General features: G+C 44.4%; 1 protein-coding gene across 1 annotated transcript in view; it reads left to right on the forward strand.

Moving 5' to 3' along the window:
* Positions 1-2,447: 2,447 nt before the first annotated feature.
* Positions 2,448-15,141, forward strand: part of LOC121008290 (dipeptidyl peptidase 4-like) — a 103,343-nt gene continuing 90,649 nt past the window's right edge. Inside the window, exons 1-2 of the mRNA XM_040440737.1 lie at positions 2,448-2,772; positions 2,991-3,078. Coding sequence (XP_040296671.1) covers positions 2,767-2,772; positions 2,991-3,078 — 94 coding nt within the window. The 5' untranslated portion in view covers positions 2,448-2,766. The remainder of the gene's footprint in view (positions 2,773-2,990; positions 3,079-15,141) is intronic.

Here is a 15,141-nt window from a genome sequence, read left to right on the forward strand (position 1 = left end):
CAGCAGTGTATATGTTATCCATTTAAATAGTGCCTACCAGGCTTGCAGACAAAAAGGACTTCTGGTAAATTGCAAACTAGAATTAGCCTGCGGCCTTAAAGGGAATTTGTCACCTGGTTTGAGCATATTAAGGTGTCACTACTGCCATGCACAATAAAATACCATATTTCTTGCTGTAGTCTTCCTTTTTTGTTTCATGGTTTCATTATCGATAAAATCCACTTTTTGTGTTATGCAAATGAGTGTCCAAGGTGCCCAGAGGGGCGTTATTATCCTTCTCTGGAGCCCAGTAACTCCCCCCTACAGTGCCCAGCCCGCCTTACTTCAGAGCCCAAGCACGCCTCTTCCAGCATAAGTAACTGCCCACACCCAAACTCTTTGCCGCTGCCCCCCTCTGCTATGTGAAATCTCACGCAGGCGCAGTACCACGGACTGCCTGCGCCTACACAATGTAGAAGCTCCTGAGGGCAACAGCTTCAAATGTGTCACTGGGCATGCGCCGAGTCCAGTGACAAGTTTAAAGCTATTGCCCTCAGGAGCTTCTACATCGCGCAGGTGCAGGCAGTCCGCGATTCACATAGCGGAGGGGGGAGACGGCAAAGAGTTCGGGTGTGGGCAGTTACTTATGCTGGAAGAGGCGTGCTTGGGCTCTGAAGGAAGGCGGGCTGGGCACTGTACGGGGGAGTTACTGGGCTCCATGGAAGGATAATAACGCCCCTCTGGGCACCTTGGACACTCATTTGCATAACATAAAAAGTGGATTTTATCGCTAATGAAACCATGAAACATAAAATGAAGACTACAGCAAGAAATAAGGTATTTTATTGTACATGGCAGTAGTAACACCTTAATAAGCTCAAACCAGGTGACAGATTCCCTTTAAAGGTGAATTGAGAGGCAAGGAGACAAAACTGAATGGCATACTTGCCAAATTCGGGGCATGTAAGCCTTCCATATATTACATAAGCCCTGGCCATTTTTGGCCAAGGAGAGACCAATTTTGACAGGACTTTCTCTGACAATTAGGGACAGTCCCTGCAAATTTAGGACAGGTGGCAAATATGGAATGGCTTTGCATGTAATGCACAGATGCAAGGGTTCAGAGAGGGGTACCCTCTAAGATGCCCATCTACATATAAGTAGGGTCTCTCTTTTGGAGACAACCCCATTACAGACTGATGGCATATCCTAGCCCCTTCCAGGTTTTACCATACACAAGTCCACTCTCATCCATGTGTGCATGTGCTGGTATTGCAGCTCAACCCCAGTGACATCACTGTATTCTTGGAGCATGCTAGAAGTTACATGTTTGCAGCAGCTGGAAAGCCAAAAGTTGGAGATCACTGCTGTAGATTATTGTAATCCATAGCATAACTTGAAACTCCTGGGCCCCAGTGCAAAATCCCCCTACTCCAACTTTCATGTATTAATTATATCACTGGTCTCCAACAATGGTGCAGTGGGATCAAGGGTGGACACAGACAGGAGAGGGCCCCGGTGCAAAACCAGCAAAGGGGGCCCCTTGCTTTCAAACCACTCACTATAGAGCCCCACAATGTCGCTCTAGCCAACCACAGATGCCTGAGAATGAAATTCCTTAGCTCAGTACATTACATACAGTCTAACAAGTAGCAGAAAGCAACTTTCAAGATGACAGTGGGCCCCCCTACCTCCTGGGCGCCTGGCAGCTGGTGAGTGGGATCTTTCAGGCCTGTTCCACGGCCCAAGTGCAACTCCAACCTCTGCACCTCCTGATTGCAATAAAGACCAGTCAACTGCTCCACTTTTCCTTTGAATTAGAGCTCATGCAGAAAAACTTTTTTTTTTGTCCGCATCCGATCCACGTTTTTTGGATGCAGACCCATTCACTTCAATGGGGCCGCAAGAGATGCGGACAGCCCACCGTGGGCTGTCCGCATCCGTATGTCTGTTCCATGGCATCTGCAAAGATATAGAACACGTCTTATTCTTGTCCACATTACAGACAAGGATAGAACTGTTCTATTATGGGCCGGACGTTCCGTGCCACAAAATGCAGAACCCACATGGCCGGTATCAGAGTTTTGCAGATTCGCAAGTTGGGGACTGCAAAAACAGCTACGTTCGTGTGCATGAGCCCTTACGATAAGAGCAGGTGATATCCAGATGCTGCAGAAATATGGCACACACATGAGCCATGTTCCCTTCCACATCTGCTCCTGTCTACAGAACTTTTTATGACTGTGCCCTTTATCCCGTGCAGCTCAGATCAATCATTGAGACTCTGTTTTACTATATTATTAAAAGTCCATCTCTCCACCTTATTCTCGTGAATCCCGGACCATTACTTTTGAGTTTTACGTTGCAGTGAAATTCCCAATCTGATTGGGCTTATGTTACTCTCATCACACAGTCTGGTTTACCCCCACCCCTTCACAGTCCAAAACAGCTGGCAGAAACTTTCTTCTATCTCTTCCTTGCTCTGTTTGAAGCTGTTCCTATTACAGCCTGTACTTTTTCCTCTTCGTTATAATATACACTGCCTCTAGACCAGAGTCTGCACTTCAAAGATCATGCTGCAGTAGTAGTAATAGAGTGGCTGGGAGAATTGCCTGCAGGACTATGCCCAACCTCACCTCTGGATTTACTAATGTTTAACTATTTGGACTGGAGCTGTTGACTGGTCACGGGATAAATAATATTTAAACTTTTTTTTTTCTTTTTGTCTCCACTGCTCTCCTTCACCCTGGATCAGGGAACTACATTCCCCAGACAGAGCCCAAAAAAATGAAGGTAAGTCCATTGAATTTTAGATATTTGTGTTGCTCACCATAGGATTGTATGTCATTTCTTGCTGGTAAGGGTTATCTCAAATTTAAGAATGTGGAGTAAAATTTGGGAAAGGTTAAGCTAAATTAAGTGGATGAAAAGATTCTTATGCCCGGAGAAAAATGAAAAGTTTCCACTCATGGTTGAGGGCAAGACGGTGATTATGTTTATGTGTTTTGCAGACATGGGTGAAGTGGTTGATCGGATTGCTGGTGGGGGCAGTAGTTGTGGTTGCCATAGCTGTTCCTGTGGCTCTGCTGGCATTTAAAGGTAAGGACACAGATGTTTCTGAGATTAGACCTATAGAAATAGAGGAAACGCCATCGTGGAAACGTACGGTTTGAGTTTGGAAAAGTGTCTGTAAAATATATGTTTAAAGTGCAATTGTCGTTTCTGTTTATTTTTAATATTGTGATGTTAAAGATTTTTGTGATATACCATACTTTATTAGGGAAAGATGTTTCTCTATACTAGGGTGTAAAGAGCCTTCTTAGGACAGCAATAACTGAGCGTTATGGGCAACAGTATAGTTTAATTATGCTTTCCATCCTAGCAAAATATGACTATTTGTAAATGGGAAGCTCAGAATCAGGAGAGGTGCTATAGAGGATGCAGAGGCAACAGACGCACCTGGGCTGTGGTGTCTGAGGGGGTCCAGAGACCCCTTTAAGAAAGCACCAGTGTTAAAAAAAATCGCACATGCTAGGTGGCGGGCCCGTTAAAGATGCTTTACATTGGGCCCTGAGGAGCGTATGCCTGTGCTCAGAAAATTGGGGTCATAATTCGTCCAATTTGGAAGACAATTTTTCTTGAAGAATAATAATATACCATAGAAGACATACAGCTACAGTGGAAATGATAAGTTAATTTGGACCAAAATCGGTTACCAGATCAAATCAAATGTATTTGTAATAATAATAATAAAAAATAGTTGTTATTGTTATTATTATATTATTTTTTTTAATTTTTTTAATTATTATTTCCTTTTGCGTATTTTTATTTTCAATTTCCATACTGGACATATAATTTTTTTTTTACGGCCATCATAATATCAAGGCAATCATTTTTTTTCCCCATTCTCTTTATTTATATTCTACTGTTATTCTATGGTAGTAGAAAAAGATTGTAATTACTTTTATTACTCCCTATCCTCAAGGTCAAATATCCTTCTCAAAGGACTTTTCTCATTAAAATTACATTTCTCCCATCCTGTGGATGGGTCTCGTTAGTGGAGGTCCGACCACTGCCCTCCCCCTCTCCCAGTTATGAGTTTGAATAGAGTGATGGTCATACATGCATGCTGTCGCTTGTACTCGGCTACTGTTGAATGGAGCAGCAGACATGCATGCACCTCTGTCACTCAATTCAGATAAGGAGTATGATACCCTGTTCTTGTGATCACTGGACCCCTGCTGGACACCGTATCCTGTGCATAGGGCATATTTTGTTGTAATGGGATAACCTCTTTAAGCTGGCCATAGATTTTAGATTGCTGCCGTTCAAAGCCCTGTTTAGCAGACAACTTTCTTTCCCAGTTCCGCCATACACATACTTACCTGGCTGTGGATGCGTGTGTTTGGAATGTGTAAAGCCACTGCCATACACCTCTGGTCACCTATCTCCCGACAACAAAAAGAATTGGCAAGTTGATCAGAGCTGCTCAATCTTTCAGCAGCAGATGTCGGGGGGAGTGTTGGGAGACCCCCTTAGACCATTAGATGGTTGAATGGTCCCGCCAGCTTTATGCATATTCCTAGAACACCTCAAGGCTAGTGTCCTAATAGGCTAATTCTTTTATAGTTGTCAACCTGTTCAGTGTCACATAGTGGCTAGGTGATAAATGTTTGTAGCCCGAATACCTATTAAATATCATCACAAAGTGACCCATTGTTTAAATAATGTTTTATGTTAAACATATTTTTTGAAAGAAGTTTTGGTGATGTTATTTTTAATTTTCCTTGTCAATATCTATTCCTACAAAAACCCTAAAATCCTGCAGTTTTCGCACTGGTCACTAAGGGTTATATAACACGTGAAGATTCAGCAGGCGATTGTCGGGAGAGAAACGTTCCTTCTAGGGGAGGAGATCGCTGCTATGACAGGCAGCGATCTCCTCCTCTGTATGGGGACCAGCGATCTCTAATGCTATCACTCGTCCCTATACTAAATCACTGTTTGCCGGCAGCAGATGGTGATTACACGGCACGACCTGCCGGCGACAAACAAGGATTTCTTAACCTGCTAAAAGATTCCAGTTACCCGATAAGCGATAGTTTGGTAGTTCATCGGGCGATCGGCAGCGGTATTACACTGCCAGATCATCAGTAAGGCTAGGTTCACACCTGAGCGTTTTACAGCGCGTTCCTACGCGCTGTCAAACGCTCAACAGGCAAAAACCAATGTTTCCCTATGGGTATGGTTCTCACCTGAGCGTTTTACAGTGCGTACGAACGTGCTGTAAAACGCCCTACGCCCTAAGAAGTACAGAAGCTTCTTTGGGGCGTATTGTCGCGCGTAACACCTCTGTTTTTCATTGTACGCCTCTGTGGTCAACAGCAAGAACGCGCGTACGATGCGCGTTTCCAAAATACAAAAACGCCCCAAAATGCGCCTCAAAAACGCCAGATAAAAACGCCTGTAAACAGCGCTTATCGAATAGGCTCAGGTGTGAACCCAGCCTAAAGAGCGTTCATACGAACGCTTGTTAGCGATAATCTTCACGATTATATGCAGGTGTAATAGGGTCTTAAGTCTAATCATAGGCACCACTTTGTACAGATCATTTTACTGCAGTTATCTGCTTAGATAACATAGGATCCGCTATTCACAATAGGCGATATCACAGCTTATCTACTCCCTCATGACCTCTGCACAGGTCACAGAGCATGCACAGAAAACATTCTTATAGAAGTCAGTAAGGTCCTCTTCTGTCCATTGTGCCCATGGCGGCTGCTGAAAAAGCATATCTCTTTGATTATATCAGCTTTGATTGCTTATTATGCATTGCCTCTTAAAGTCCCTTTAAACGGGCCGATTCTTGGTCAGATGATCGCTAACAAGTGTTAATAGGAATGTTCATTAGCAATTATCGGGAAGTGTAAAAGTGCCGTTGATTACCTGATTAACAGGTAAAATACTTGTTCATCGTGTAATCACATCATTCATGCATGTTAACAGTATCTGCTGCCAGCAAACAACAATGGGGACAAGCGGTGGTATACTGTGGAGGACATGCAGCGGTCTCCTATGCTGTCAAGCAGGCTCTTGTCAGGAAGGAACGCTTCCTTTCTGACAATCACCTGCAAAATTGGCCCTTTTAAAGGGGTCTTTACAATGAACCTCAGAAATGCGAGATGATTTTTTGGGGGGCAAAAGGTTCATCATCACCCCAGCATTGATTGTGCAGGTTTTCTTATGTAATCACTGTTATTTAAGTGCAATCTATTGAGTGTAATTGTAGCTTTGCCAGATACAATCTTCTCTTACTAATTAAGTTATCAAACTTATCATCAGTTGGGGTTTTACTAATCCTCTGCTCGGTCATTCATTTCATCTGGGAAAGACAGAGTAGATCCAATTGACCTACAACTTGTTCTCATTCCAATCTGATTGTCGAGTTCGACCAAGGTTCAGAAACACTCAGAAGCATTCTAGCCTTAACCTTAGGCTACATTCACACGTCCGTATTTTTCTACATCCCGATTTTCGGTCCGTTTTTTGCGGATCCGTTGTTCCTGAAAATGTTTCCGTATGTAATCCGTTTTTTGCGGATCCGCAAAAAACGGAAACATGTGAAAACTCAAATCCGACAGTATATTCTAACACAGAGGCGTTCCCATGGTGATGTGGACGCTTCTAGTTAGAATATACTGAGAACGGTGTCCATGACTGCCCCCTGCTGCCTGGCAGCACCCGATCTCTTACAGGGGGCTGTGATCCGCACAATTATTGTGCGAATCATAGCCCCCTGTGAGAGATCAGGTGCTGCCAGGCAGGAGGGGGCAGACCCCCTCCCTCCCCTGTATTAAATGTGCCCAGTGCGGCCTCACCTCTCCCCCCCCCCCCCCCCCCCATCATCGGTGGCCAGTGCGGATTCCCAGTATTAATAAATGTGCCCGGTGCGGTCTCACCTCTCCCCCCCCCCCCATCATCGGTGGCAGTGCGGATTCCCAGTATTAATAAATGTGCCCAGTGCGGCCTCACCCCTCCCCCCCCCCCCCCCCCATCATTGGTGGCAGCGGAGAGTACCGATCGGAGTCCCAGTTTAAATCGCTGGGGCTCCGATCGGTTACCATGGCAGCAAAGACGCTATTGCAGTCTTGGCTGCCATGGTTACTTAGCAATAAATACAAGCATTATACTTACCTGCGACTGCGAGCTGCGATGTCTGACCGTCCGGGAGCTCCTCCTACTTGTAAGTGAAAGGTCTGTGCGGCGCATTGCTTTTAGCACAGACCTGTCACTTACAAGTAGGAGGAGCTCCCGGCCGGACACACATCGCAGCTCGCAGTCGCAGGTAAGTATAATGCTTGTATTTATTGCTAAGTAACCATGGCAGCCAAGACTGAAATAGCGTCTTTGCTGCCATGGTAACCGTTCGGAGCCCCAGCGATTTAAACTGGGACTCCGATCGGTACTCTCCGCTGCCACCAATGATGAGGGGGGGGGGGGGGAGAGGTGAGACCGCACTGGGCACATTTATTATTACTGGGAATCCGCACTGGCCACCAATGATGGGGGGGGGGGGAGAGAGGTGAGACCGCACTGGGCACATTTAATACTGGGGAGGGAGGGGGGTCTGCCCCCTGCTGCCTGGCAGCACCCGATCTCTTATAGGGGGCTATGATATGCACAATTAACCCCTCAGGCGCAGCACCTGAGGGGTTAATTGTGCAGATCACAGCCCCCTGTAAGAGATCGGGTGCTGCCAGGCAGCAGGGGGCAGTCATGTACACCGTTCTCAGTATATTCTAACTAGAAGCGTCCCCATCACCATGGGAACGCCTCTGTGTTAGAATATACTGTCGGATCTGAGTTTTTCACGAAGTGAAAAATCAGATCTGTAGAAAACTTACTGGGAATCCGCACTGCCGCACTGGCCACCAATGAATATAGAGGGAGGGGGGCACATTTAATACTGGGGAGGAAGCCTAATTTCCAGGAACGGAATCCGCATAAAACGGATGACATACGTAATGACATACGAATGTCTTCCGTTTTTTGCGGATCCATTGACTTTGTATTGGTCCAGGATCCGATTTTTCAGGACAAGAATAGGACATGTTTTATATTTAAACGGACATGCGGAACGGAACAACGGAAACGGACAGCACACATTGTGCTGTCCGATTTTTTCCAGGACCCATTGAAAATGAATGGGTCCAGATCTGGTCCTGATCTGTTCCTGAAAAAACGGAACAGATCAGGAAAGAAAAAACGGACGTGTGAATGGACCCTTAGTCATTTCAGATTTATTTATTTTTTTACCTAGCAAACAGGCAAATTTTTCTACATTTTGAGCTTTTTTCTTAACAATATTTAGGCCTACTGAGTCAAGTCTGCTTAGTTTTCAGCCTTTGGTATACAGCCCGATTGTCCCACCAGTGGACTAGAGCAGGGGTGCCCAACCTGCGGCCCTCCAGTTGTTGCATAACTACAACTCCCAGCATGCCTGGATAGCCTACAGCTATCAGCCTACAGCAGGGAATGGTGGGAGTTGTAGTTTTACAACAACTGGAGGGCCACAGGTTGAGCATCCCTGGACTAGAGGATCATCAGAACAAATGCATGCTCATCTGAGAATGGGAGGGTTGGCAGGGATAGCTATCTGATGTGTATGGTCAACTTAGGAGATATCTTAAGACAGGGATGCCCAACCTGTGGTCCTCCAGCTGTTGTAAAACTACAACTCCCAGCATGTCCGGGCAGCCTACAGCAGGGCATGTTGGGAGTTGTAGTTTTACAACACTTGGAGGGCTGCAAGTTGAGCATTCCTGTCTTAATAAGTTTATAAAGTTCTATATATGCTAGTGGGATCCATCATATTTCAAGTCATCACAGGATCCAACAAATTCCCAGGCAACTGGTTGTATGGTCTCAGGGGGCGGTTAGGCCATAGACCCTACAGGGAAATTTTCTGGTGGGCCGATGGCCAAGGGACTGCCCGAGCCCTCCTCTCAGCCAATTACATAATGAGCTGATGCTACAAGAAAATTTAGACTAGCACATTCATATACATAGTCACAGGTGCATATCTATCAAGCATACATGATTGATAAAAAAAAATGGCTGCACAACTTTACACATACAAACAATAGAGCTGAGAAATGGGGATCATTCTAAATTAAAATGGTATTATACCTACTATAAATGGAAAAATGGAAGCTCTTAGTGCACATTTTTGATCAAACGTGTGTCGGGGCTTCAGAGCAGAGTACAAATGTAGCTGGTTCCTACACTGCCCTGAAAATTGTAGGCTTAGGTAAGTCCAAGAGAGGCGGTATATTAGTGTTAGGTACCCGTCTGCGGAAGCCACCTTGATGCCTGGTAGATGGGCCCGATACACGTTTGATCAAAAATGTGCGCTAAGAGGTTACATTTTTCCATTTATAGTAGGTATAATACCACTTTAATTTAGAATGATCCCCATTCCTCAGCTCTATTGTTTGTATGTGTAAAGTTGTACAGCTATTTTTTTTTATCAACCATAATGATCTGATGGTCAGCATTAATTATTACTAGGAGCATCAGGTAATTATTCATCTGACCAATGGCCCCCAGGTTCCCCCTTAACTCAACAGTATCATTGTCCTCAGGAGGGTGAAACAGTTGAATACTGTGGTGAGGGTGGCACTGTGGTGTTTCGTTCTGCTGGGTGTTATTTTGTGCTGCATTGCAATATTGCAAGCCCTGCTTACTTTTATTGTCTCTGCCTATTTGTGTTGCCTCTCCTTCTTTCAATTTTGATCCGCCTACAACATGCGGCCACATTTGGATTTTTTTTCCAGGGCCACTGTAAGTCCCCAGTCTGCCTCTGTAGGGTCTTAAGGCACCTTTACATGGGAGACTGAGCATGCGGTTATCTGAAATGAACTATGTCTTCCAGATAATTGCCTGCTCATCAGAGAAAGTGAGAGCTTCATTTTCATGTAGCAATCATCTCCTCTGTATGGGGACCAACAATTGCTGCTGTGATCGTTCCTCCTCATAATTATTGTTGCTGGATAGCTAATCCCTGTTCACATAATATGATCTGCGCTGACATGAAACAGTGATTTTGGTGTTTTAGGAATGTTCTTCCCAATAATTGCTCCAGTTATGTAGGATCCTTTACAGGCCGCAGTGGTGATCTCAGTAATTAAGAGTGATAATGGATATGTTCTTTTTCGTGGTCTACAGGAAAAATCCAGCTGGAGTACGTATAATCTACATCATACCTTTCTATAATGAGATATGATGTCTTCTTGTTTGGCTGACTCTGACATTTTTTTCTTTATCATTTGTTTACCTTAAGACAGTACGAGGGGAGGTAGATGACTTTGGAAAGAAACCAAGGACAGACATTAACAGCTGTTCTATAACACTTCTTGCACAGAAGAGCATGTCTGATTGTGATGGAATAGAGTCTGGAGATCTAGTGATATTGTACGAGTTTGCGTTCTGCTTTTAAAATTGTTAATATATATACACAACTTGCTTTTCAATGGCTATTGTTTACTTACTGCTCCAAGTGCCAAGCTACATCTGTATTTACGGATGAAATATAGGTTGGAACTACAGTAGAGAGCCATGCAGTACAGGAGATAACCTGCTGTACTCACAAATACTACTTCTAACATCAGCACATTATTAGTTTTAAAAAAAATAATTATATGTTAAAGAGAACCTGTCAACATGATCAACACCATGCAAGTAGGCATACTGCCCATAGGGTAGATTCCTGGTGATTAAAATGATACCTTTATTGCTAAAATCTGTTTCTCCATTCCAGAGATATGGTAAATTGGGGGTACAGTGTACTGAGGGGTGGATCTTGGTGCCCCTCAGCTCCTCTACGTTCCTCACATTTCAACACCCCCATATCATCGAACTCTTGTTTGGCTTGGCCCTATAATTCTCCTGTTGATTCTATAATCCCCAATTAGAGAGTCAACTGCGCATGCATGGAATTACTGGGCTTGGCAAGAGCCCAACGATGCCTGGCTCTGTCAGTTATTTCAAAGGGTAGCATGACAAATTCGTAAAAGCAGAGTAGCTGAGGTGCACTGAGAAGCTAGGGCACTTCCCTCGGTGCACTGAAGCCTTAATTTACATATTAATTAAAACTACCAAATGTCTGGAATGACGCAACAAACTTTAGCCATTAAAGTGAAGTGAAGGGAAGATTAGAGAAGCGTCTTATAGTTCAAGAGATGGTTTTGTTAGTAATGAGGTTATGACAATGTTTGAAAGAAGAGGGGAAGATACTAGAAGAGAAAGATTTTCTCTCTGAAGTAATTGGCCAGATCTTCAACACAGAGGTCTGTAATAGACACCTACACTTTAGAACTGAGGAGGGGGGTGAAAAGTGTCAAAGAGTTTTTTTGGATTATTGGATAGTGAAGAGATCAATGTAATGATAGGTCTGTTTGGCGTGGTGAAGGGCACATTTAGAAGTTCGTAGCATAAATCTGTAATAGAGGAAATCTGGTGTATGAGATTTTCTCTATAGGCGTTCAGCATTCCTGGAGCACCCCTGGAGAAAGCGAGTTTGTGGTGTGTGCCAAGGTTGCTTTCATTTCTGTTCAGATTCTGCTTAGGTTCTGAGTTTAGGGTACGTACTTCTGAGGGTATCATTATAGTGTTTTGCAGCCAGATCAGGACATGAGAGGAAAGAGATTAGGGACAATGATGACTGCAGAGTGTCTATAAGTTTCTAAGGGTCAATGGGATGTAGATTTCTGAATGTGTGATAAGTAGGAGCATGCTGAGCTGGATAAAAATGTTCAATAGTGAAGGAGAGCAGAGCTGGAGGAAGACCAGATGAATATTGCTGTCTTTATGTGTCTGAGAATTAGAAAGTTGTGAAAGACCAAGAGATGAGGTTAAAGATAGAATCTGGGAGACAGACAGGGAGATCGAGTTGTCTATGGGAAAGTTAAAGTCACTCATAATGAGAGTTGGTAATTCTGAAGACACGAAATGTGGAATCCAGGTAGCAAAGGTGATCCAGGAACTGATGGGTAAGCCAGGGGGGCAGATAAACTACTGCCACTGTTAGGGAGAATGGTTGGAAGACTCTGAAGGGTGGACCTCAACAGATGAAAATGAGAGTGATAGTACTAGGGAGATGAGAAAAATTTAAGCCACAATAATAAAGAGCAGCAGAGTAAACAGTGTCAAATTACTGAATCCACGTTTTAGACTTTTTAGACTTTCTATTGAGTTTGTCTACAGTCTCGTGCTCAGCAGCAAGGAGACGCGGCGCTCGGCTGAGCGCTTCTGATCCCTCATTCTAACGATTGGTGGAAGTCTCAGAGCTGGGACCTCTGCCGATCAAAACTTCTGATATGTCCCTATGACATATCAAAAATTGAAAAAAAGTGTAGTTACCCTTTAAATTGCTTATCTCATCTCACTGTTTCTAAGGCAAGAGGAAATACAGTACCAATAATCAGTTTGCCAGGGAACAGCGGAGCGCACCAGCTACAGGAGCTACAGAAACCACACATGAGAGCTACGGAAACAACGTAGCACAGCAAGCTATGCTGGTTTACAAGTTATAGATACAGCATATCTTGTTGTGTTACGCTGTTTTGGCTAGTTGTCAGTACTGTGTCTTATATGTTTTTAGTAATGGCAAGATGAGACAACCCCTTTAAGAGAATTTGAAAGAAAGAGAGAAGTCACGAATATAGGAAAATTTGGTGCACACTAATCAAGTCCCAGATGGGCCCACCCCTTTAAGTATTGTAAGAAGGAAAATAAAAATAAGATGAACAGCATGGGAAAAAACACAGTCGTGGCATTTTTTTAATTTCCCACAAAATACTAATTAAAAATTAAGCACTAACGTATACAGATCTAGCCAGTGTTACCTTGACTGGCTTAACACGGTGTGGCAACAAAATCACATTACAGTAATACAAATTGCGACCAACCTGGCCTTCTGGAGTCAAGATAATGCTGGCTACATCTGTATTCACTGGTATATTATCCATCCACACAGAACATTTTCCTTACACCACTGTGTCACTGTGACAATTTGGGTCAATGTAAAAATACAAAGTCGTAACCAGTTGTAACCGATTCTAGCTTTTCTGCTGTCTTAGGCAAAATTGAAATGGCACCACTCTAGTGTTGATCGAGCACCAAAGTGCTCAGGTGCTCAAGTAGAACACTTCTGGATGCTCAGGTGCCCTACCAAGCACCTGAGCACAATGGCAGTCAATAGGAGAACCCGAGCATTAAACCAGGCATTTCCTGCTCTGAAGAGAGGAGGGTGTCTGGTTCACATGAAAAGGTCAGAAATTGATGGAAACACCACTTAAATGGTTCGGGAACAGCATGGGGAGGATGCATCTTGGACTCCCAGGTCGCTGCTGGGAATGATATTGTCCGATTAGTGACAATAATAAACACAAAACCGAAGATAAAATCGATTTTAGAGGAAAAATTGTTAGGAAACATTCTTTCCCGCCTATTTACTTGTATATAAAGTGCAAGTGCTGCCAAAAATTACAAGGAAGAGGCACTCCGATGCAACCTGTATATCACATAAAGGAGAGCCTCATTCACATTGTGGTACAATTGTTCAGGTAGTGGGACTCCTACACTTATAAAGCCTATGCACATTGTGGTACAATTGTTCAGGTAGTGGGACTCCTACACTTATAAAGCCTATGCACTAAGTGAAAGGGCTGCCAAAAATTAAAAAGGAATCGGCACTCCAATACACCCTTTATTACACATAAAGGAGGGTATCATACACACCCTTGAAAAATTGATGGCCTGTTGGTGACCCTCAAAACATTAGGAGCAAGGGCCTGCTGGTGACCCTCTAAAACATTAGGGGCAAGGGCCTGCTGCTGAGCTGACCATCGAAAAAATTATGGTTGAGGGCCTGCTGCTGAGCTGACCATCGAAAAAATTATGGTTGAGGGTCTGCCTTTATGTTGAGCTGCTTTACTCTGATGGAGTAGAGAATTCAGGGGCAATCCAGGCCTTCTTTAGTTTGAGAGTCAACCAGTCAGCATTTTCAGTTGACAGGCGGACGCACTTATTAGTCATTATGCCCCCAGCAGCACTAAATACCCGCTCTGACAAAACGCTGGCGGCGGGGCAGGCCAGCACTCCAAGGCGTAGAGTGCCAGTTTGTGCCACTTGTCTAGCTTGGACACCCAATAGTTGTAAGGCACAGAGGGAGCATTGAGGACACTGACATGGTCTGCTACGTACTCCACCATCTTCCAAAACTTTTCTCTACTTGTGACACTAGGCCGCGCATCAGCGTGAGGTTGCTGGCGGGGTGTCATTAAACTGTCCCAGGCCTTAAAGAGTGTTGCCTTGCCTCTGTTGGAACTGCTGTGTGTTCCCCTTGTCTCCCCTCCTCGGTTGCCCAAGGAACTACGTACTCTGCTGCCAGCATTGTCAGCTGGAAATTTTGGGAGCAAATTTTCCACAAGGACCTTCTGGTATTGCACCATTTTGCTAGTCCTCTCCACCACAGGAATGAGAGATAAGAAGTTTTCTTTGTATCTTTGTAGCGGGGGTCGAGAAGGGTGAATAACCAGTAATCGTTGTTGGCCAAAATGCGTATAACGCGAGGGTCACGGAAAAGGCAGCATAACATAAAGTCAGCCATGTGTGCCAGAGTCTCAACAGACAAGACTTCGCTGTCCTCATCAGGAGGATGAATCTCCTCATCCTCTTCCTCCTCTTCGGCCTATCTACGATGAACAGATGGAATAAAACTGCTGTGGGTACTACCCTCTGTGGCGGAGGCAACCGTATCCTGCTCCTCCTCCTCATCATCATCCAATTCGTGCTGTGAAGATGAACGGAGTGTGGTCTGGCTATCACCCTGTGTACTGTCTTCCCCCATTTCCACCTCTTCCACATGCAAAGCATCCTCCTTCATTGTGAGCAGCGATTGTTTCAGTAGACACAGAAGTGGGATGGTTACGCTGATAATAGCGGCATCGCCGCTCACCATCTGTGTTGATTCCTCAAAGTTGTGTAAAACCTCACAGAGGTCAGACATCCATGCCCACTCGTCACTTGTGAAGAGCGGAAACTGACTGGAAAGGCGACGACCATGTTGCAGCTGGTATTCCACTACTGCCCTCTGCTGCT

Source organism: Bufo bufo, chromosome 7, assembly GCF_905171765.1.
Source record: "Bufo bufo chromosome 7, aBufBuf1.1, whole genome shotgun sequence".
Taxonomy (NCBI): Eukaryota; Metazoa; Chordata; class Amphibia; order Anura; family Bufonidae; genus Bufo; species Bufo bufo.